At 44.9% G+C, this 24,903-nt stretch overlaps 1 protein-coding gene and 1 pseudogene across 1 annotated transcript in view; both read right to left on the bottom strand.

Moving 5' to 3' along the window:
• The window catches only part of Acoxl (acyl-CoA oxidase like), a 270,827-nt gene that overhangs the window by 29,934 nt on the left and 215,990 nt on the right, over window positions 1-24,903 (bottom strand). Inside the window, 1 exon segment of the mRNA XM_036185521.1 lies at window positions 19,638-19,708. Coding sequence (XP_036041414.1) covers window positions 19,638-19,708 — 71 coding nt within the window.
• LOC118583324 lies at window positions 15,865-16,013 on the bottom strand (annotated as a pseudogene).

Here is a 24,903-nt window from a genome sequence, read left to right as displayed (position 1 = left end):
AGGAGGACTGAAAAAGCAGCAGATAGATATGCAGCTGAACATGAGGAATATAAACAACAGGCATTGAAGACAAATTCTTCAGACAAGACCAAAAGGGCAAGGGGACAGATCCATATATAGATATATGTTTCTATATGTTGTAGAGTGTGTATGTATGTTGCACTTGAATGTATAGGCATGCATATGCACAAGTGTGGAGGCCAGAGAAATTGCTGGGTGTCCTCTATCAATCTTGATCTTACTGCCTTGGGGCAGAGGATCTCTTCTGGTTCAGTGAGAACCCACCTATTCTAGGTAGGGTAGCAAGTGAGCTCTCGGGATCTACCATCTCAGGCCCTCAGTACTGAGATTTCAGCCTCTTCTTCTTCTTCTTCTTCTTCTTTGTTTTGTTTTGTTTTGTTTTGTTTCTCTGTGTAGCTTTGTCGCCTTTCCTGGAACTCACTCTGTAGCCCAGGCTGGTCACAGAGATTCACCTGGCTCTGCCTCCCAAGTGCTGGGATTAAAGGTGAGCACCACCACCACTGGCTACATCATTTCTCATATTGTAATATAATTTCCTCTATTTCCAGATGTTTTCTTTGCTTGAAGTCTGATTTCCTGATATTAAAACATTGTATGCCCTATAATTATCATAAAGCTGGCCAAGTAACCAATAACAACAAGAGAAACAGAGACAACCTTTTGACACTTGGAGACTAAACTGCACCCATCTTAATAATTTATAAATCAAGAAATAAATCTCAAGGGAAGTGAAGGAAATTAAAATAAAATATGCAAATACTTATGGGATGTAGAGAAAGCAGTTCTCATAGGCAAATTCACATCAAAATTTTAGCTTAAAGAAGAAAAGTCTAATGTAAACTTTCACTTCAAGAATCTTAAAAAAAGGGGGGGAGGTAAAACAAATCCAACTCAACCTGACAAAAAATAAATGTAGGATATAAAAAAGACAAAAGTAAAAGTGACAATAGAAAAGTAATCAAGATAAATAAATGAAAACGACATTTGTTATTTGATATAATTAACATAATTAACAAAATTCTAATGAGCTTAAGAACATGAAAATAGAGATACCAATTATTAAGTTTGGATATGAAGATCTCAGCCCACAACTCCAGCAGAAAGCCACTGACCACTCTCAGAACCCCAGAGACAAGAGTGGCATCCCAAACCCCAGAGGTCAGGCAGGCTGCCAAAAACCAGAGTGGAGAGACCCTACTGAAACACACCTCAACATCAAAGATAGACATTGCCTAAGAGTAAAGGGTTGGAGAAGGATTTTCCAAGCAAATGGACCCACTAGCTGCTGTAGCTATCCTAATATCTAACAAAATTGACTTCCAACCAAAATTAACCAAAAGAGATGGGAAAGGATATTTCATACTCATCAAAGGAAAAATCCACCAAGATAACATTTAAATTCTGAACATCTATGCCCCAAATGAAAGGGTACCCACGTTTGTCAAAGAAAAATTACTAAAGCTTAAATTACACATTGAACCAGTATAGTGGAATATTTCACCATCCAACTCTCACCAATGGACAGACCATCCAGACAAAAACTAAACACAGAAATAATGGACCTAACAGATATCTATAAAACATTTCACCCAAACACAAAAGAATATACCTTCTTATGGAACCTTCTCCGAAATTGACCACATACTCGGTCACAAAGCAAGTCTCAAGAGATGCAAGAAAATTGAAATAACTCCCTGTATCCCATCAGTCCACCACAGATTAAAGCCGGATATTACCAACAGAAACATACAGACTTATGGAAACTGAAAAACTTGCTACTGAATGATCACCATGTCAAGGAAGAAATTAAGGAAGAAAGAAGGAGGAAATTCAACACTTCTTAGAATTCAATGAAAATGAAGGTACTACCCAAACTTATGGGACACAGGAAAGTAGAGCTAAGAGGAAAGTTCATAGCACTAAGTGCCTTCATAAAAAATTAGAGAGATCTCATACTAGCAACTTAACAGCACATCTGGGAGCTCTGGAACAAAAAGAAGCAGACACACCTAAGAGGGGTAAATGCCAAGAAATAAACTGGGGGCTGAAACCAATAAAACAGAAACAAAAAGAACAATACAAAGAATCAATGAAACAGAGTTGGTTCTTGGAGAAAATCAACAAGATAGACAAAAACCTTAGCCAAACTAACCAAAAGGCAGAGTGAGAAAATCCAAATTAACAAAATCAGAGATGAAAAGGGGAAATGAAAAGTCAATGCAATGATCTTTAATGGTATCCCATTATAATCATAGACAGGAGCCTGGCATAACTGTCCTCAAAGAGGCTTCATCTAGCCACTGATGGAAACAGATGCAGAGACCCACAGACGTTAGGTGGAGATCTGGGAATCCTAAGGAAGAGGGGGAGGAAGGATTGTAGGAACCAGAGGGGTAAAGAACACCACAAGAAAACCCACAGAATCAACCAACTTAGGCTCATAGGTGCTCAGAGACTGAACCGGCAATCAGGGAGCCATGTGTATTTCGGTCTTCTTGCGGGACACCTAACAGTAGGAGCCGGGGCTGTCTCTGACTACTCCGTCTGACTCTTGGACTACTTTTGGGACCCTTTCCTCCTACTGGGTTGCCTCATCCAGTCTTGATATGAGAGGAAGTGCCTAGTCTTACTGCAACTTGATATGCCACTTTTGGTTGAGATCCATGGAATTCCTGCCCTTTTCTGAAGAGAAATGGAGGAGGAATGAATGGGAGATGGGGAGGAAGGGGGGAGGGGAGGGGAGAGGAAGAAGAGGGGAACTGAGGTCAGGATGTAGTATATGAGAGAAGAATAAATAAAAGAAATTATAGTCACTCAGGCCCTGAAGTAGGGTGTACACTTATGTGCTTAAAAAAAAAAATCAGATATGAAGTAGCAGAAAGCTACATAGCCCCACGGAAAAACCAAGGGAAAAATGGTCACTCATGCAAATCCTCTAATTCAGAAGAAACAGAGCAATTTATAGGATGTTGAATGTTACTAGGAATCACACAAGATGAAATACTTGACTAGAATAGTCTTACAAAGATAAAAGAAGCTGAATCTATCATTTAAAAGTTTTTGAAAAACAACCATGGAACGTGATGGTCTTATTGGTGAATTACACCTGTCTCTAACAAATAACACTAAATGTATATAATGTCTTCTAGAAATGGAAGAGCAGGGACCCCTGCTGTCTTCATTAGAAGGGTTTTTATTCCTGCATTAAAGACCAAGCAAGACCAACACCAACGCAGGGATGGAAGGGTTTATCTCTTCCCACACCTCTCAGGCTATCCCAGTGGGGGAGCAGCTTCCAGCCATGGCTGGGCTTGGCACTTGGCAATTTCTGTAGATACTTCATTCATCAAAATTGAGGGATTCCATTAGCATCTAGATGTAGAAGCTGGTGATACCACCAAATATCCCACAGTGGGCAGGGACACTTCCCTCCCCACACACTGAGGCTGGATGCGCTGAGTATGTAGACTCGTGTGAGTATAACAGTTACCTGCTACTGTAACAAATTACCAGCTGATAAGGAGACAAAGTTAATTTGGGCTCACAGTTTTGAACATTTTAGTCCAGGATTAGGCAGAGATATTACTCTTAGGCCTCTAGTGGGGAGCAGATGACAGCAAAATTTGCTGAGACATAAAAGAGGGAGAGCCTGGATTCACACCTCCCCTTTCCAGGACATGCTCACAGTAATCTACACCCTCTCAGCAGGCCTCACATCTATGTTGTCAATGTGGGCATCAAACCTTTAATACATATGAGGGCATTTACGATCCAAAGGATGCGCCCAAGCTGAGAAATGCTGACTCAGAGAACTGAAGGCTTATGCTCACATAAGAGCCTACACACAAATATTCATAGCAGCCAAACATCTTTCAGTGGGTGAACAGATAAACTGTGGTAGATCCATATAATAGACTGACTCAGCCAATTCTCCAAGTCATCATGCCAAGAGAAAGATGTGAATGTAAAAAGTCTAAAGGTACGTAGAATTCCATTTATACAGTCTCAAAAAGAGAAAACTATAGCGACAGAGACTATATCATTGGTTTCCAGGAGGCATTAGAAAGGGAAAACAAGAATTAAAAGAACATAGCAGAAGACTATTTTAAAGAAAGGTTAAATTGTGTTGGACCTGATTGTGAGAGTTTACACAAATCTATGCGTGTCAAAATTCACAGTCCTGTACTTTCCTGAACAAAATCATGTGGCTTCATAGTAACTTAAAAATACATATTTTTTTTTTTAAATTAAACTCCAAATCTGGCATTTCGGTCTTCAACAGATCACCCATGAGCCCGTCAGACTATAATGGATGCTGGAGACCGAGACAGGAGGCTCGCCATTAGCTCTAGTTCCACCTGAGCTGCGTAGCAAGTTCCAAGTCAACTGGATATAGAGCAAGACCTGTGTCAACAAAACAAAATATTGTAGTGGTTTGCAAACTTCCGCTTGGAGATGAAGATACCCTGACACTGCAGAGCAAAGCATTACATACCTGTTTGATGCTGCTGCTGTGAGCGCAACTATAGTGCTACCAACTGTTAAAAGTTTAACAATGCACTTATGTGCATTTCACAGTGCTTTATAATAGTGAACATGTACTGTGTGTGGTACTGAACACTGACTAGACTGCATAGCATCATTTTGTAGTGTCGTCCCTCTTACAAAAGCATTTGCCAGTAAAACCCTTGTGCCAGCCACAGACGCAGGCATCTCCTATTTGCTCTGTCTCCTGAGTGTGTCAGGGTCTGGAGGGCTTCTAAGAGCACACCCCTTCACTCATCAACGTGGAGTGAATGAGTATCACACAGCTTCAGCATCTCATTTGATGTTCAAGTCCCTCTTTTTTGAAATGGCAGACCCCAAGCTGCAGTGTCCATGTTCTCCGAAAGCCTCTGTATTCAAACTTTGTCTCCCTCCCTTCTGGGTTCTCACAACTATGTGTTTCTCTCCCCCTCCATTACACAATTTGCCTGCTGGTGTAATTATCTGGTCATGTGACTCACTCCTTGACCACAACACGATCAAAAAGGTGTAGCGCATGCATCTTGGAATGTCCCACTGTGCCCAGGCCGGTATCTGGGCCCCATGTGCATTTGTGAAATCATGAAGTTCAGAGAGCCTTGGTTCCCAGGAGCCTAGGCCCACTGGGACTCACAACAGAGATGGGGTGGGGGGCTACCTGCGATTTATGACAAGCTGGTGGCCTACATACATAGCCTGAGCTGCATAATAAGCTGGGAGATGAAGCAAATGGACCAAGTTGGCCTATGGTGTCAGAGAAGATGAACAAAGCTTATTAACACATGGGAAGAGCAGCATGAGCACAGAAGAGCTTCCCCCCAGCAGCAACCCAGTTCTCTCACTGTGATGAAGTGGTCTGCCTCCGGCCTCAGCCTTTAGCCGCTTGGGATCCCCGTTACTGCCTTGTAAAATTGATGGGCGGTGGTGCGCTCTCTTGGTTTAAGGAATTTCTGTCAGCGTTAGCAAGAAAGTACCAGCTCGGCGGTTTCTAAGGGCAGTCCTTACAACAAGAAAGTGACAAAGTGGACCAGACTGGGGCAATGCCTACCTCTGAGCCACCTAGTTCCCATTGCGTCCCCTTCAGGCCCCAGCTGTGAGCTCAGGTAAGGCAGTCATAACCATATTTGACCCAAAGGGAAGGCAGTGCTGTGTCAATTTGAGTGTAATATTATCTGACCATATGAGGGAGTTGTTCACAATTAAAGTGTATTTTCCAGACTGTCTGGAATGTGTCTCCACTTAAAAATCCCAAACTATTCATTCTAGGATTGGAAATGAGGGAAGAAGCTTCATGTATCTCTTTGGCTTTTTCTCTCTTTAGCACCATGTTCTGAGGTAGAGATGACTTCTCTTCAGGATGGGCCACATGCTGGTGTAATGGCTGATCAAACACGTAGGAGTTGACAAAAGGTAGGGACGGCCCCAGAGAAGCCTGCTGTCTGCCTCATTGATAGGCCTGGATACAGATGCATCCTGCTCTCCAGATGACAGAGAATGTACAGAAGTCAACAAACACAAAGGGAGATGAGAGAAAGCTCCAGGTATGGAGGCTGAGACCATGTTTTTATGACCTAGTGAATGGTCTGGACAGCAGGAGCCCTGAGCCCTGCTGTGTCTGAGCACCAAGTAGGGATGACAGGGAGGGAGTTCTGTAACCCGGTGTCATACAGCTGGCTTGTGGTTGCTGTATTGTAGTAGATCCACTCTTTACCTTGTAGAGTTTACCATGCTTTACAGGAGTGAGGAAATTCAGCAAACTAGCCATGTAGGCTAGGTTATACCCCTAGGGGCTCCTGCATAACCTACTGTGCAGGCTGAGGGAGGCAGCCTGGGTCTTCAATGTCCCTCAAAGGCTTGTATCTTAGAGGTTTCATCTCCAACTTGAAACTTTTAAGAGGCATGGCGTGGTGGTACATCTAGTCATTGGCATGCACCCTTGAAGGCGTACTGGGGAGCAGTTCATCCTAGCATCTTGGCACAGAGATGAATGCCTTTGCTCTATTACACAGCTTCTGGAACAAGGGCACCCCAAAGCAGGACGCCCACCCAGTCCTGGACCAAAACCTTTGGAACTATAAGCCAAAATAGAGCTCTAGCCTCTTCCCCCCCATTTTTTATGGTATGGGGGATTGACTGAGGGCCTCATGCACTATAGGCAAGTATCCTACCCCTGAGCTATACCCCCAGCTCTCAGAATAACAGGCCTGTACCACAAAAGCCACTAACCTTCTCTCTACATACGTTGCTTAGTTGTGTATTTGTCATAGTCACGGAAAGTTGACTCACACATTGATTGGCTGAGAAGCATGCATCGAAGCTGGAGACTTGTGGATAAGCACTCAGCTCAGTCAGACACTTCTCCCTGAAGTGTTTTAATCCAGAACCAGACAGATCCCAACTTAACTTCCTGCCATCCCAGATTCTCCACCATCTTTGGCTTCTCCTCATCTTATTTTGTCTGTGAGTGCCCAGTTACCACAGCACCATTTGTTAGAGAGGCTGTCTTTCTTCTGTTGGATTTGCTGTCTCCATTTCAACAAGCCAGGCGGCCCTACTTAGGGCATGTATTTCATGTTTCTGCACTCCGCGGCATGATCTGTTGAGTTGTGTGTGCATGCGCCTACCAACTGTGGAGTCTTGGCTACTCTAATTACAGTAGTTGAAACTGTTTTGACTGATGCCTCCCACTTCATTTTCTTTTCAAGATCTGTTAGGCTCTTCTAGGTACTTGACATTCCTTAAAATTTTCAGGATGCTTTTGTTTCCAGCAATAAGACTTTTTAGTAGGAATTATGTCAATCCTGTATATCATGATAAAAAGAACTTACATATTACCTGTGTAGAAGCTTCTAGCTCATGACTCTCTCCATTTATGCAGGTCTACTTTGATCTGATTCATCAGCATTTCAAATCAGTTCCACACATTTAAGCCCCACACATGGTTTGGTAGATTTATTGCTAGTAATGTGTGTGTGTGTGTGTGCCTACCATACATTTAAAATGTATTTAAAATATTCAGTGTCCAGGTGTTCATTACTAGTATTCAAAAACAATATCAATATTTTTTATGTTGACCTTGTATCTATAACTTTGGTATCTATAAGTTTTTAGTTCCAGCAATTAATGTCTTTCTTTTTTTCTTTCTTCCCCTTGCTTTGAAACACCTTACAGGTGTGTCTAACTGTTTGACATTGTGACACAGCATTGTCATCTACAAAGCTCAAAGAAGGGTGCAATCAATTTTTATATATATATAAAACTCCAAACCAAAACAGAACAAAAAAAAACCCATGAATTTTTAAGTAAGTTTACTGTTTTGTCTTGGGAACCCTTGTGGCTATCCCAGGCATAAAAGCATGTGGCTGCCAGTTGGACACACCTGCTACTATTTTTAAACAGATAGGCAAGCATGTCCCACGTAAGTCAACGTTTTCTTTTCTTCTCTCTTGTCTGAAAGGATACCATTTGTGTTTTTCTGTTTCTTGCCCTGCTGCACTGGCTTCCCACACCAAAGTCAAAGTTACCGTCCTCATAGGCTGCCTCCTTCTTGGACCTTTTAGTAAGCAGTACCACTTTCTCTTCCTCCTCTCCTTCCTCCCCCTCCTCCTCCTCTTCCTCACACTGCTGTTGCAGTGTATAGCACCTTTTCCAGATTGCTGCTTTTCTTTCTATTCTCTTTTCAACAACTCTGGGCTATGAAACTTCCCAAGAACCAGGAGGACTCCAGGCACAGCATGCCTTGGGCCGGGTCTCCTGGCTTGCCCGTCTCCTAATGTCTATTTTAAGTGACTTCTTACATTTAACAGAAATCATGGACATGAGGAAGTCTGACTTTTCATACAATCTGGGTCTTTTGAAAGGCAGGCTAGTCCTTGTTCCCTTAATTGCTCCTAGTCTTGGCACCTGTGAAATCCCTTTCAGGATGTAATCTGTTAATCAGACAGCTGTAGGTGGGCTCTGCCTAGCTGTCCTTCCCATCTGGCTCAGGCTTCAGAACACAAGTTGCCTTGTCCCTGTCCGATCCTTGACAGTCCATGAGGGACAAAAACAAACGTGGAAAAGACTTCCTTACAGCTGGAAATTTGTACCAGGAGGCTGAGAGGGACAGGGGTTGTTTAGCTGGTGCCTTCACACGGACCAGTATTTCCCTGATATTTTAGTCTAAAAATATCCCACTTTCTTTCCTCCCTCTGTCCCTCCCTCCTTCCCCTTCTCCCCACCTGCCTAGGTTCTGGCAGAAGGAAGGATGAGACCTAACCAGTCCTTCAGCTTTCCCACCACATACTAGAATTGATATCCTGCTGGGTAGTTTTCTTTTCTTTTCTTATTTTCTTTAATGGACATCTAACCAATAGCAAGCCACTAAAATTTAGCAGGGACAAAAGGAAGAGTTCACTGGGTGTAGAGAGCAGAAGTCACGAAGTCTCAGACAATTCCCGTTATTAGTCAGGGTGCAGATGTGACAGGTGGCGGGCTGCCTCCTGCAGGTGCTGGGGTTTGCCGCCTCGTCAGCCACGCAGTGAGACTTTGCCCATAGCGGTAGCACTGATGTCCCCTAGCTGTCTTCTGGGAAACGTGTCTTCTTCTAGACATGTGGCAACTGTGTGATGACTGTGTGTTCGGCTGGATCCACAGCGCAGAAAGCCACTGATGGATCTCTTCACTCACCCTCCAGTGGGTGCAGAAGGGAGGCTCCCTGTGCACTTCAGGTCTTGGTCCCCATTTTACTGGTGAAATGGCAGATGTCAGCCAGGCTCTCTTCCCTGGTTATACTAACCTGTCTCTTAGCGCCAAATGCAACTCTCGGCTTCCTGTATGTAATTCCCAGCGGACACTTCTCATTTTTGTCCCAAGTCATCACCTCCCCTTTTGCCCCAACTTTTAGAGTTGAGGCTTGAAATGAAATCTGCTCCATACATCTGTGCACGGAGGAAATGGGGGCCAGTGTATGTCAGAAGGCCTACTTTGTCACAGGCCCTGTGCCTGGCATGCATGAGCAGGTCCCCAGAGAGCTGAGCCTGCCATGCTTGGAGGAGCAGCTTGCTGCATTTCCAAACGTGAGGATTTTGGCCAGCTAGTTGCTTTTGTGCTTAGCTATGGATTTAGATATTTGACGATGAAGTGTCCAGGGGGAGATCTGGTGAGATGTCCCCACAACTGCTCTCATCTGAGTGCATGTGTTCCCCTGGGTGACAGAGCACACAGACAGCCTGACCCTTCTGCTACTTATACCACAGTGACATTGGCCCCTTTCTCCTAAACAGAGAGCATTACGAGGAGTTAGTTGTAGTCTAGAATCGCAGAGCTCAGCAGACAAGAGACCCCCTCCTTCTCTTCCCCGGGTTCTAGCTTGGAGACTACACTCTGAGAAACTTCTAGGGCGACTACTCACAGCAGCTACTGTGAGTCTCTCCCAGAACATCTGTCTTGATATCCACTCGAGACAGCCAGGTCTTCCTGGACGAAAGGAGTACTAACTGCTACCTCAAGTCACCTCTGGTCCAGTTAGGGACATGGGCACGTCGGGATGGAGTAATAGGACACCCTCCTCTGGCAAGGCAGTTGTCAGGGTCCGTTTTGCCAACAGCTTTCAGGGCACACATCAGTGCTCTTAAACTACTCTATAAATGGAAAACTCAGAACATACCTTGTTACGTCAACAACACTGGTAAATGCTGTGGAACCCACATAGTCAGCTAAATTTAATTTCCTGCAGAGATGCAGAGACTTAACTCCAATGCCACCTCCTTTGAGGAGTCCTTTCAAAGTCCACATTGACTTGGGGTCTAGCTGAGCTCTCCCCTATTATCAAATATCCTCCACCGAGATTAACTTATTACAGGGATTTTGCATATTTGGGGTGCAATGATGTCTCTAACTAGTCGCCTAGGGCTACATAGAAGTAGCTGATGTCCTATTGATATTTGCAAACCCCAGTGCCTAGCACAGAGCCTTACACATAACAGGTATTCACACATGCTTTAAAAGTGGGATTGTGGCCAGGCAGTGGTGGCATATGCCTTTAATCCCAGCACTTGGGAAGCAGCAGTTGGATCTCTGAGTTCGAGGCCAGCCTAATCTATAGACTGAGTTACAGGACAGCAAGGACTAAACAGAGAAATCCTGTTTTGAAATTAAAAAGGAGGTAATTGGTCTTGCAAGTAAAGATATATGCTTCCATGATGAGATTTTTCTCCCTCTTTTTTCTTTTTTCTCTTAAATTTTATTGGGGTGGGGCTGCAAGAGCAGAGGGTGGATATGCAGGGATGGGAGGGAAATGAACTGGACCAGAATTCATGATGTGAAAGACACAAAGAATCAATAAAAAGAAAGTAAAATAACAACAACAACAAAGTGGAATTGTAGCAAATATGTGCAACATCCAGGGAACTATCTCTCCTCTCTGCTCATCATGGAGCCCAGTATTCCACCATTATTCCTTGAATTTAAAAGTCATGTGAGCTGAAAGGTTAGTCCTCAGTACCAGAGATCACTTCCAAAATTGAATTTTCATTTTGACGAATAAGTGCCACTGAGATCTGGAGATGTGGTTTAAGCAGAGCCCTGAAGAACTTTGTCACAACCACTTGTGAGAAGCCTTCTAGGTGTGACGAGGCCTCAGAGTGTGATAGAGACCCAGGAAGGAAAGAAAACCATTTATTCCTGGGAGTCAAGGTCTGACACGGATTTCTTTCTTTCTTCTTTCTTTCTTTCTTTCTTTCTTTCTTTCTTTCTTTCTCTTTTTTGTTTTGTTTTGTTTTTTGAGACAGGGTTTCTCTGTGTAGTTTTCTTGTCCTGGATCTCACTCTGTAGATCAGGCTAGCCTTGAACTCACAGAGATCCACCTGGCTCTGCCTCCCGAGCACTGGGATTAAAGGTGTGCGCCACCGCTGCCCGGCCTGACGCTGATTTCTATGTCACCAGTATCTGTTTCCCTTGTGAAATGCATAAGCCTGTGGACAAAATTTTGTAAAGAAGCCAGACACTAAACCTTACTAGCCACACAATAGGAACTCAGCCAACCTTTTGTTGGCTAATCTTTCTTAGGGTTGCTGCGATCACCCATGCACTCCTGTCTACGTGGCCCTTGATTGCAAGGAGCAGAGAAGACCATGGACACAGAACAGTGGTAGGTGGCTGGGTCCCACCATCAAAGTCCCTGATGCTAGTCATTGGCACTGATGGGAGTCAGAACACAGACTGATACAATTCACCCTGGACTGGATTAGGTAAAGCAGTCAAGCCCCAGATGCTAGTCCTTTCCTGCCTGTGTGGGAGGCTCAATCCCATGACCAACCCCAGATGACCGACTGGTACCTTGGGCATGTATGGGACATGCACCCTGTGTGAGCCAATAAAGGGCCCTAGCTTGAGAGGTAGAGGGAAACCTTTGCCAACCAGTGACTACAGACACTCTCAAAGGCACAGAGCTGAGATGGGGGTCTCAGGGGTTGAAACAGAGGCCACCTGCAGAAGAAAGAACGTGCACCCGAGAAGAGGTGTTTGCGAGTAACCATTGGTTGCTAGGTTTGGCTTAAACTGGCTACCTCCTACACACGTTGAGAAAAGGAAGAAAGAGCAGTTAGAGGGCAGGAAAGAGGGAAAAACCCACCTCGCCCACTTGACAGGCACAAATTGCTGCTTGCCAGAAGCCTGTAAGGGTGGGACCGTCCCCTCTGAATGCTCTGCTCGGGGGGGGGGGGGGGGTTTAGTTGCCTTGGTGAGTACCCTTTGGGAACCAAAGGTCCCTTCTAAGCACAAAGGGACACAAAGGGCACCTGTGTGGAGGTTCAGCGCTGTGCCCCACACTGGATGCTGAATGGCTCAGCCACTCCTCTTTGGCCAGGCAGTGTGGGGGATGGGGACCTTGGAGAGAAGTGAAGCAGAAAGAATCTTTGTGACAATTTAAGAAACACTAGACAGCCAGCTTGTTGGGTGCTTCTGAACTTTCTGGAGGGGGGCAGAGCAGTGAAGCTGTCATGTGGAAAATTTCCTTTCTCTTCAACACAGCCCTTTCCAAGTAAAGGCACTGGCATTGTGTTCCCGGTGAAAGCTATCTGTCCTGACAGGATTCCATCCAGCTAGGAGAAAATGCCTGCTTCTGGAAGAGGCTGACTTGGTAAACGTGAAAGGCTGAAGGGCCAGGGGGTGTCTGCCGCTAACAGATTCCTGGTGTAAAGAAAGGCTCCGGTGTCTCTGGGCTCTTGGAGCATCGGTAGATGGAAAAAACAGTTGCATGTAGCCAGACTTAGCAGCAAGAGAATGTGTGAGAGCAAGGCCCTCCTTCCACATCTACCCAGGTTCCTCTGCACCTGGGACAGCTCTAATGCTTTGTAGGTGATATGACGCTAAGGAAGCTTCCAGAAGCATTTGGCCCTGCCAGCTCGCTATGATCTCTGTGCATTTGCTCAGCCTGGGTCTCATACCTGCTGGCTGTATCTGTCACCCTCTGTGGGCCCTGTGTATGACACCAGGGGAATGGGAAACAGGAGAGATATTCATCATGCTCCTTAAGACAAAGGATCACCAACCCACCAGGAGACAGCTCCCCTCCCAGCCACATGCTGTGGTTGCCAACCCATGGGCAGCCCTACCAAAGGTCTGCAGTTTGGGAGCAGAAGTCTAAGGCTGTGTGATAAGCAGGCCCAGCTGGCTGCCTGTTGGAGTATTTACTTATTTTCACAGGCAGCATGGTTCCTTTTACTGATTTCTATGGGCCATGTGTTGTGATGTCAGGTTCCACCTACAGAAAGGTCTGTTGTCACCATTCCAGGCAAGGTCGTAGGCAGGGAAACTGAGCTAGGCCCAAGTTGGGAGCTTTTAGCATGGGGAACATTCTGGGCACTCACTCCACCTCACCAGCTGGGGAAGCTCTACTGTATAAGTAGAGTATATAGTATATAGTATAAGCCAAGTTTCCCTTGTCCCCTGAACTGGGGAACAGTGGCAGCTCCCGGGAAGGGCTGCTGTCTCATGAGCATCCTACTTACTTTTCCAGCTTATCCAAGGGAAGCCTAGAGGTCTGGAAGGTGGTGGCCTGGAGAGGTTTTAGTCCCAAGGAGGCTCCCGATTTCCCAGATGGAAAACTAATGCTGTCTGTTAGATATGTCAGGAACTCCATGAGGGGTAACTGTCAGACTAGAACGTGATGGTCCAAACACAGACGTCACTGAGAGACTGACCACGCTGTACAGTCTGTCATCCCTACCAGGAGGGGTAGGTTTTAGATGTGTCAGGACAAATGTGGTGGGAATTGGGACAGAAGAGTCTTCACAAGCACAGAGAGAGAAGCAGGAGAGGTAAAGTAGAGCTGCTTGATTGAAAGAAGGGATCAGTTACTTACATGACGCTGTGACCGGAATGCCCTACAGAAGCAATCTAAGAGAGGAGAGGCCTATGCCTCGTGGCTTCCAAGGGTTCCAGTTCACTGTGGTGGGGGAAAGCGTGGCAGCATTCATTCATGGCTGTGGGAGAGGAAGCAGAGAGTGGGCAGAACCAGGAGCCAGGCTGTCACCATTAAAGCCACTCCCCAACTTCACCAGCTAAGTCTCACCTCTGGAAGGATCCATAGCTTTCACTAATAGTGCCTCTACCTGGGGAACAAGGGTTTCAAACATGAGTCTGCGGGTGACATCTTAGGTTTAAACTATAGCAGGGAGGGATTTTGAGAAAGAGGAGGGTCCAGATGCCCTGGTTTGTCTAGGTCAGTCATGGTCTATGCCTGTCATCCAAGTTAAATTTCTAATGGTGGTCTCTTTTACTTGAAAAAAAAAAGAAATCCAGGTTTATGTGACAGATTCTGCAATCATCCTTTTCCAAAGGTGGGGTGGAGTTAGGTACAGAAATAAATCTAGAAAATGAGATGTGGGGTGTGGGGCACCCGAGTCCACTTGATGGAGCCTGAAAGGAGGAGGGTGGTGGGGATGGCCATGTGGATTCTCTCCGGAGCACATTTGGCATCACCGGCTATAACCATGTCCAGCCACACATTGGCAGGTCATGCATGGGGTCCTACAGGGCCTGGTGGCAGCTTCAGGACAGAGAAAAGCCATCTATCATCCTACCATTTTGAGGCCTTTGGAGGGGAAGAGTGTGATAGGAGACTGAAGAGGGCTGAGATGAGTAGAGACTGGCTCAGACGCGAGGCTGGGAGCCTGGGTGAGACCTGGAGCCCCAGGAAGTGGCAGAGAGAGCCAGGAGTAGGCAGGCTTTCCAGGATGGTGACCATCATGGCCTGGAAGGACTAATGTAGTCAAGACCCCAAACAGATGAAGAGAGAGGCAGGTGAGCAAGAGGAGGCAATAAACGACAGTGAGGACAAGTGAGCGGTTTATGGAATCTGAGCATTTTCTCTGTTCGGACAGCAGTGGAAAAAGGCAGCAAGCCCCTCCCACCTCAGTCTCCCCTCCCAGTGACCCATTCCCAGCCCTTTCAAGACTGAAGTAGTAAGAACAGCCCTAAACAAATTACTACTAGTTTTGATCCTTGGCATACGGGAAACACTGAGACACAGAGTCCCTCTCCTCTGTCTCATGGCACCCTCAGGTGGGTAAGAAACTATGTCGTGCCCAGATAAAGTGGTAGAAGCCAGAGCTTTTGTCCTTGATCAGAATAAGCATGAGGAAGAGGATGCTGTGACTCCTGACTATGGCACAGCTCATTAGCGGGCAGGAGAAGGGAGGCCTGATTGATCTCACCGTAACAGTCTGCATTGGGACCATCATGTTCCAGTCTTACCAGCTGTCCCCTTCTCCTTGTTCTGGCACGTGGACAGTTACACATCTGACAGGGCAAAGGGGAATGTGACTGACAACCAGGAGGACAGAACCCCAAGCCAGCCATAACTGTCTTGTGTCCATCAAAGCCTGGCTTCCTGTCTGTGCTCTCAAGGCGCTGGCTGGGGGGCAGTGGGAGCAGGGCTTATCTGTAGGTCCTCTTTCCTAGTGGCTGCACCGGGGAGCAGCTAAAGGACCCAGAGGTCTCGACTTTCCCACCCTCTTGCTTATTCTGCTCACGGGCAGAGGCTCTGGCTTTGGCCATCTTGAGCTCCGCTCATCACTTCTGTTTCTTCCAGGGGAATTTGCATTTGGTGTAGCTATATGCTTCTCTGTGCTTATCTCTTTGGTCTTCTTGGAGGTCTGTATATGGAACACCTTCACAGGTTAGTTAAAGTGCCTGTCCTCTGGTTTCAGTAATGATCGACAGAGTAGGATTCAATAACACGCATGAAAATGTAACGTCATCCTTGGTCCACCCTCCCACTGTGTGTGTGTGTGTGTGTGTGTGTGTGTGTGTGTGTGTGTGTGTGTGTGTGTAGTGGGGAGAAGTGCACTCCTTCACTACCACAAATTATACAGTCAAGTTTCCCAAGTTTGGAGAAATTAGAAGGATTGGTACATCCTAGGTGCAGTGAATAAGCATTACCCTTGGGACATCATCTTGGCCAGTATCCACCAACAAGTTAATATTTGTGGTTTTGTTGTTGTTGCTTTTGGCCTCCAACAAATTTTCAGGAGGTGAAATCAAATTTTTTTCATTTGTAAAAGGGAATAATGAATAGGAAGTGTTAAACAAGAAGAGGGGGCAGGGTAGAGGAGGGACTATTGGGAAGGATAAATACACTAGGAACCTTTCTAAGAACTCATACAGAAAACTACTACTCTAGAAACTGTGTGTGTGTGTGTGTGTGTGTGTGTGTGTGTGCATACGCATGTATATGTGTGCATGCACACTCCCCCACATATATATTCATAAAATGAGTTAAAATAGAGTTACTCTAAAGCAGGATGACAATGCCCCTAGTAGACACACTGTCTTACAAATAAAAAGCCCAGTGCCAGGAGTGGGTTACTTGCTTTGGAGTTGTTGGCCAGTGAGGCCCTATGGACCTCAAATATTACAAGCTGTCTCCAATACTCTTGGTCAAACTCTGGAGCTAAACAGTAAGACCCTATTGCAAAAGACAACAACCACATCTATGAATATAAATATGGAGAAGTCAAGTTGGTCCTAACATGGAAGCGTCATCCCTACTGGCTGGATTTTATCATTCTGAAAGGTTCTATACACACCATTGGAGGAGAAAAGTAATCATCAATGATATCTGGCTATGAATCTTGTGAGCTACAGTGATGATTAGTTTGGCAAGACACGCCCGATGGGGCAACAGTGGCAGGAACGTCATGGAAGTAACCAACCACTTTCTGATGGGATCTAAGCCCTGCTCCATAAATTGAAACCCAAACTTGGCCTGCTAACAGGCCAAGAGACTATGGTGACACAGGTCACAGGCACTAGGTGAGAACCTACTATTATTATTCTGCTAAATGGTCATAGTATTAATTTGACTCCTAATGACTTATCATTAATCATAATCAATGCATCCTCAACCTTCATCAGAGAAGATTCTATTTCACAGTAGATGGTGATTAACACAGGGACCCACAACTGACCAAAGTGCACAGAATTAGAGTCTTTGGAACACGCTCAGCCCTGAATGGCACATCTAGACTATACTTCCTCCTTTCAAGGCTCAGAGCTCATTGTAGCAGAGGTTACAGAAAGATTGTAAGAGCCAGAGAGTGGATGACTGCAGTCAAAACATGTCTTCTGGACACAGCAGCACAGATGCACATAGGAGCTGATGTGACAGTATGCACAAGACTTGTGCAAACCCAGGCCAAATCCTAACAAGAAGAGGGGAGTTGCCAAGGAGCTATTGGCAACTGATAGCTGCTGGGAAAGGAAAAGTCTAAGGGTGTAGCCCCTCATAAGTTGCCCACATTTCAGTGTAAGGCCACAGTTGCAGAAATATTTGGGCAGCATAAATTGGATTTGATGGATTTTAGTGGGAGGGCATAAAGCTGAGTGGGTAAAGGAGGTGGATGGTCTTGGAAGGAGTTGAGGGAGGGAGATAAATATGGTCAAAATACATTATTGAAATTCTCAGCTACACACACACACACACACACACACACACACACACACACACCAAATTTATTACAGATAAACTCCAAATACACTGGTATGAACATACAATGGAGAGTTGATCAAGCGTGTTCAAAACGACCTACTGTTTTTCTACACATATCCACAAAAAAAATCCTACACATTCCTGTCACACCCACATGGTGCCTCTCATAGGTGACATGAAAGAAACCTCAATCTCTTGAAAAAAAAAAATCACAAAGTAGTTTTGGTAGATATAAACTGAGCACACAGTTTTGTTCAGTAAAGCTCCTTTGATGAGGCCTGCTCAAATATCTCGAAGATTCTGTAAAAACACCACAGACATCTCTCTGTTACTGAGGTCATGCAGTGTGAAGAAACACCAGGGAAAACACAAAATACAAAAAGGTACACACATTCCAGAGCATCTTGGGAAAGCTCAATTTTTTTTTCTCCCACATCCAAATGTTTGTTTCTAACCAAGTGGACTAAGAGAAGTCAGACCAGCAGGAGAAGCAACAGGAGGCAGCCTGGGAGGAGGGGCCTTCGGTTTGTTCCTGTTTTCACCTAATTGTCTTGGACCAGAAGAAATCTTGAGAGGGACATGGACAGGTAACCACAAGGGCTATTAGAAGTAGGCCTGGTGATGTGCTCCTGAGCTTAGTGGCTCTATTTCTAAACTACACTGCCTCTAAGCTGCCCACATAAGCTTCAAGTGAGGCTCGCTAGCAGGCTGGAGTGGGGGCCAGGAGTTTCTCCCCCTGCAGAAGGGTCAGGGTGATCAAGGGAGGAGGAGAGAGAGGTGTGAAGGAACAGATGAGAGAAGATGACGGGCAGAATGTGAAGGAAGAGGGCAAAGCCTCTGTGCCTTGAACAGTGACTGAGTGACGCTTAAAAGGTGAGTATCTGTGACCCAAGGCTGTTTCAAAGTTGCAGGAAGCCAACCTGTACTTGAATGGAAAGGCCAAGGAATGGAGAGCTTCACTCAGAGCAGGGAGGGAGGCCAGTGTGGGAGGCCTCAGACTAGCAAGTGAGCTCATGCGCTTGGATCTGTCACGCCAACTCAGTGCCATACACACCCGGGACTCAGATGAACCAGGTCTCCCAGACCAACCCCACACTTGGAATCAGCAGTCCTTCCTTCTTACAAAGTAAACATCACTGAAAGTTTTTTTTTCTTTAAAAAACAAAACAAAACAAAAAATAGACAGACCGAAAATATCACACCTTAGGCAAATGAGTTGAAAATCCCTTCAAGTGACATCCTATTTTTTTTCCCACCCATTTCTCAAGTCTGAAGACACCTGGTAAAGAGTCTGTATTTAGGTAAAGAAATGCAACTCCTGGTATATACAGTTTCCTGATGGTGCAGAATGGAAATGACATCATGGAAACACTAGCGTTCAAGGTCAGTCTGTACATTGCTAGGTGAAAACAGGAGGCTTAGTCATCAGTGGAAATGTGCGTGTGCCTCTAGCCTGATGCTCTGCCTCCAGACAGTTTTTTTTTTTTTTTTTAATTAAAATCGCACAGGCTGCTTGCCTGACCTCTTCGAGCTCTCCTAGATACACAACCTAAATATATATTCTACCTCACCTCTGTTCGCGCCATCTGGGAAGAAATAAAATGATTGTTCCTGAGAAGAAAAGGAGTTTGTTTTCGCCTCAAGGACAAAGGACCTATGACATAAGTTGACTGTCTCAGCCGTTGACATGAGTGGTCTAATTTGTGTGGCATTCCCCTTGGTGAAGAAAGGGAAGGTGGGGCAAACTGGGAAGGTGTGGGATCCTTTGTTTTAATTAAAAAGTATAGTCGGAGACTTGGGATTTGGCCAAGTCTCCTAAATCTGCTAAGAGAATTGAGACTGTCAAGTAAGTTTAAATAAAACCAAGCAAATCCACCGAGAATCACATGGCTCCCTGCTCGTCGGCAACACCTTCTTTCCTGTCACTTCTGTGTCCCACAGACGGTGGTTGAGCTCATTAACCAGCCACCCTCCCACCAGCCACTGACAAGCATATCCCCATGGAGCACAAAATTCAGAGATGATAAATTTACTCCTGCTTGTAAAACACGGAACTCTCCTCTGGGCAATCACAATGCTAGGAGACTTTAAGGAAATAAGGACTTATGTGATAACCTACCTTCATTAGCAAAGCCTGGTCCTCCTTGTTGGGACAGCGCCTCACTGCCATCAAGAACTGCTCTAGTGCAACTGGAAGGGAAGAGATAGAAAGGTCAGTGGCCTCTCTGGGGACTGCCAGCACATCCACGGGGAACCTCGTGGTTATAGCAGAAACAAATGGCCTGCTAGTCATGCTTGCTTGGGGACGTGTCCACTGCCTGGGCTGGGATCTGTGTGCAGTGACTTCCCCACAGTCAGCTGGGGAGATCACAAGGCCGCTGGAGTCAGCCAACCTCCGTGGGAACCACCAGGAAGTCCTGGGTTCAGACACTGCATGGGCCACCCTGAGAGACTATACTCTATCCTCATTCCAGTGACTCCATGAAGAGAATCCCAATTGCCTCGGTACTTTGGGTGTCAACTTTCAACCACCCTCTTCCCCAGTGATCTCCACGCATGTGGTGGAAACATGATAATGGCCCTAAATATTGACCCAAGCAAGCCCCAGACTCTCCAGATATATTTAATCATCTTTCCTCAACCAACCTTCTCTGATGAAATGGTTAAGAGAAGTACAAGATGGTGTACAAAAAAATACTTTAATGGGTATTTAATCAGCCTTAATGTTTCTGGGCATGATATAATTTCTATAAAGTACCCCCCACTTCTCTGTACCCATGGCCAGGCTTTCATCAAAGGCCTGCTGTGTGAGTGCCATCTTTTATCTAAATAAGCACGAGAACATGGACTTTGTTCCTGGCATGGGGTTTTGATTGTATTATTTCACTTTTAAAGATGTTTGCACAATCCCCTGGCATCCCTGGACTTCAGGGACTAAGACTTTAACTGACTAACCTGTCTAGATTGTCCTCTTACTGCTGGACTGAGGGCTGGGTTCACATTGCCTGCCCTTCACTGCTGCTCTGCTGTCAATCATCTCAGCTGAGCCCTGCATATGAACACTGAAGGCTAGCCCACCCAACTGGGCAAAGCAATAGACTACCCCAGGTTCTATCCTGACCTGCACCAACCCTGCGTGAGTAGGCAGAGGTTTATGATTTAAATATGAAATGTTGCCCAGAGACCTCTGTTTAAATGCTTGGTTCCCCCAAGGTGCTATTTTGGAATATTCTAGAAATGTTTGGAGTTGGGTCTAGCTGAAGGAAACAGACCATTAGGGGTGATTCCTAGCCCTGCCTCCCCACCCTACTCTCTGGTTCCTGGTCTGTTGTGGTGTTGAGTACAGATTCTGCCACACAAGCCTGCCCCATGGAAAGACCCATCCTGCCATCCCTTCCCCAGCATGATGGACTGAAACCCTTTGATATGGTAAGCAGATGCTCCCTTCAGGTGGAATGGCCTCCTGGTCTAAAGGCCGGTCCTCTGTGTAGCTGTTGCAGTGAGAAAGCAGAGGAAGGCTTGGAACTCCAGAACATCTGGCCATCTGAGTTCCACAGTGGGAGGCAATGCCTTGATTCTGCTCCTTATCACAACTTGCATACTTCTCAAGAGAGGAGAGAGAAGGGCAAACCAAGGTCACCTGCTCACAGATGCCATTGGCCGTGTGCTATAGGGACTTTAGGAACCTCTGAAGCCTAGGACAGAAGCTATCTCCTTAAACAGCTCTCTGTGGCAGTTATCAGAAAAACTCAAGTGTGTGCCTCTGACCTAGAAGGGGTTGGCATGCAATTAAATGTGTTTCAACCTGCTCTGGGCTGAAGAACAAAAGACTAAAGGCAAGGCATGACACCGGGGGTGTTCACTGCAGCAGGGAACGTCTTTACCCACGGAGCTGCGGTCAGTTTTAACATTCATGCCATGCCAGTTTGATTGACTTATTTACAAGTCACACACTTTGATCCTTAAGTTCTCAGTGGAAGAGCTACTGAGAAGCCATCTCTACAGTCTTCTGTGTGGTCCTCTTAGATACAGAAGAATATTCATACATATATGCATGTGTGTATATATATATATATATAAAATCTGTGGGGATTATTGATTAGACAGACTCCCAATTAAGAGAGAATTTTGCAGTGATCTTGAGATACAAAACTCTCTCTTGTGTGTAATGAATATAATATATGTATATGTTATCTATCTATGTATCTCAAAAGATACCTTCATCAGTTATTTGGATTCATCTCAAAATCATATCCCCACCAAGTATCCAATATCCATTCTGCTACATCTGTTCAGAGGTTTTAAGTGTCAACAGATGAAGATACAATTCTGGTAAAAACTCCACTTTACATTATAGAGAAAGCTCCTTAGTTAAAAGCCCTTGTTGTTATTGTAGATGACCCAAGTTCAGATTCTACCATCCATATCTCGTGATTCACAACCATCTGTGACTCCAGCTCTGAGGATCTGACACCTCTGCTCTGGACTCCTCAGGCACCTGCACACATGTGATATACACTCACACAGAACACACAAATATATACAAATTCAAAAATAAAAACTTAGCTTTAAATTATCTTGTGTTTTTTTTTTTCCTATTTAACACCCTGTATCACTTCAGGCCGATATTAAAACATGTTAAATTATCATATCTGTCAATGGATATTTCTCTTTTTTTTCCCTCCAGTTCTCAGGTTTCTGAGCAAAAGTCATCATTCTCCAGTCAACGGAGCATTATGTTTTCTCTGCAAATAAAACCCTGTAAGCCATCAGCAGGGAGAGAGGTAAATTCATGTAGAGAAGACACGGTGCTATTTTCCTCTTGGCATTTGGGATCTACGATAAGTTAAAAATGAAGTTTTTATCTCTGGTGATTTATCAAGCTCAAGATCTCACAAAAGATAAACAGATGCTCCAAAGAAAGAATACATCATCTTAATGTTTCATTTTGACACTATGGGTATCTAAAAAGCACATATCTCTAACAGCTCCCCTCTAAAAACATAATAGTTTCCATGATTTACACATTTAATATTTGTTTTAAGACACACTGAACTGAGAACATGTCAGGAGGGGCCGCCGAAGACAATGGTCAGACTCGAAACACACAGATTATTTATAGACAAAAACTCAAGGGCTGAAAGAAAATCTGGTTGTCAACAGACAGTTGCTTTTGCGATTTTTTTTTCTGTCTAGTTCATTTTGGTTTTTGTGTGGGTGGCTCATGTGAACTCAAAGGTTATTTGCTAAATGTTTTGGAGACTAGAATATGCTGCCCTTTAAAACTCATGTTTAAGTGTGTGCTCCTTGCAAATACGTCTAACTTTACAGTGCACTATGGGGTAATGGTTTTTTAATATAACATCGCATCCAGAGTTGCCATGGTAAGACAAGAGTTTCTGTGCATCTATTTTTATTGATGGGGTAGAAGTCTTAATCTTTTTTTTTTGAAGATTTTGAATGTAGTGTGTATGTATTTGTACATGCATGCAGGTGTACCTGTGTGTGTGCATGCATACATAAGTGCATGCATGTTGCAGCCAGAGGTTGATGTCAAGTGTCTCTTTCTATTGCTTATCGCTTTATTTTTTGTCCCTAAACTTGGGGATCAGTGATTTAACTAGACTAGCTGGCCAAGGGACTCCAGGAATTCTGCCTGTCCCTGAAGGTCTTATCCTTAAACCTGATGCTAATGGAAACAAAACCATTTATTATGTTTTACACGTTTACATTCCCCTCCACCAACATGGATACTAATGGATACTAATTATTCTGAGACAATGTGCTCCCTCCCCTTCTCCTTCTCCCTCCCCCCATAGATTCACTTATATTCAGCTCAGAATGCTGATACAGATCTTGCAGTTTACTGTACAAGGTATAATTTTTAAATCACATGGTGGGAAACAAAGGGGCAGGAGCATATTTCAAAGCCAGGGAGGGCAGATTTCTGTTGCCTTTTCAGTGGTTTTGAGCAGCCAGACACCACATGACCCAGATGTACCTACACCCCTCAGCATGTGCACAAAGGACTCCACAGATATTTATTGGCTTTGCTGCTCTATTCACAATAGATAGGAAATGGGATCGACCTAAATATCCTTCAGCAGATGGACAGATAGTGAAAATTCCACATACACCGTAGAATACTATTCAGTGGTAAAGAAAGATGACATCGTGAACTTTGCAGTTACATGGAAGGAACTAGGAAAGAACATATTGAGCAAGGTAACCCAGTCCCAGAAAGACAAATGTCCCATGTCCTCTCTCATCTGGAGCTCTTAGTTCCAAACCTTCGGATGTGCATGCATAGCCTGGAATAACTGCAAAACCCAGAAAAGGGGCCATTGGCATGCAGGACCCGGGGAGCCAGAGAGGAGAACAGCAGAGTACTACAGTCTGAGCAGGAAAGTGGGGGAAGGGATGTTTCTAGTTAGGGAGGGGCGGAAAGGTAAAACAGCAGTAAAGGTTTCTGGGAAAAAGTCAAAAGGAATCACAATATTAACTATCTCCCTAGAAATACCTGAAATACAGAATCACTGTACCAATAAACATATATACTTTACATGAAAATTTCCCATCTAGGCTGACAAAGCTGACAAAACCATCTAGCAGAACCCCCCACATCAGGCATGAGAAGCCTCCTTTGAACTCTTGGTCGGGTTTGTCCAAGAGATCCTCAACACATCACAGACTATTGCTGTTGCTTCCAACACAGGGCCCAGATGTCCCTGAGCTAGAACTAACCTGAAATCCTCTTCCCTGAGGACTAGCCTTCATGGTATCCGAAGTTGTCACAAAAACTTCCAAAGGAAGGAAGCATCCAACAGTCCTATCCAGCTTCAGCACCTACGAGCCATAACAACACTCAGCAGAACACGACACCTCCAAGGATGCAGCAATGGCACGCATACCTTGGCAGTTACCAACAGCTCCCTAAGTGGACGTAAGACCCACTCACAAGAGGGAAATCGTGTCTGATATTGGAAACCAGATAACTACCCAGGGCTAGTGAAATCATGAATCTTGACGGAGAACCTACAACCACCACTTTCCTAAACCAGCACCATCCTTAACTTCACTACAGATGACAGTAGTCTTCACCCTTATCCAGGAAACTTCTCTTTACAGCAGAGACCATTACAGAAAACCACAACCAATCACAATGTAAGTTCCTTTTAAAAGATGTGTGTGTGTGTGTGTGTGTGTGTGTGTGTGTACATGTGCATGCCTCTTTGTATATCTGTGCGCCACATGTATGGAGGTGCCTTCAGAGGGCATTAGATCCCCTGGGACTGGAGTTATAGGTATTTGTGATCTGCCATGTGGGTGCTATGAGCTAAATCCAGACCCTCCAGGAGAGCAGCGAGTGCCTTTAACTGCCGAGC

Source organism: Onychomys torridus, chromosome 4 (genome assembly GCF_903995425.1).
Source record: "Onychomys torridus chromosome 4, mOncTor1.1, whole genome shotgun sequence".
NCBI classification, from domain to species: Eukaryota; Metazoa; Chordata; class Mammalia; order Rodentia; family Cricetidae; genus Onychomys; species Onychomys torridus.
The sequence above is the reverse complement of the archived record's forward strand: the minus strand, read 5'-3'. Positions and strand labels throughout refer to the sequence as shown.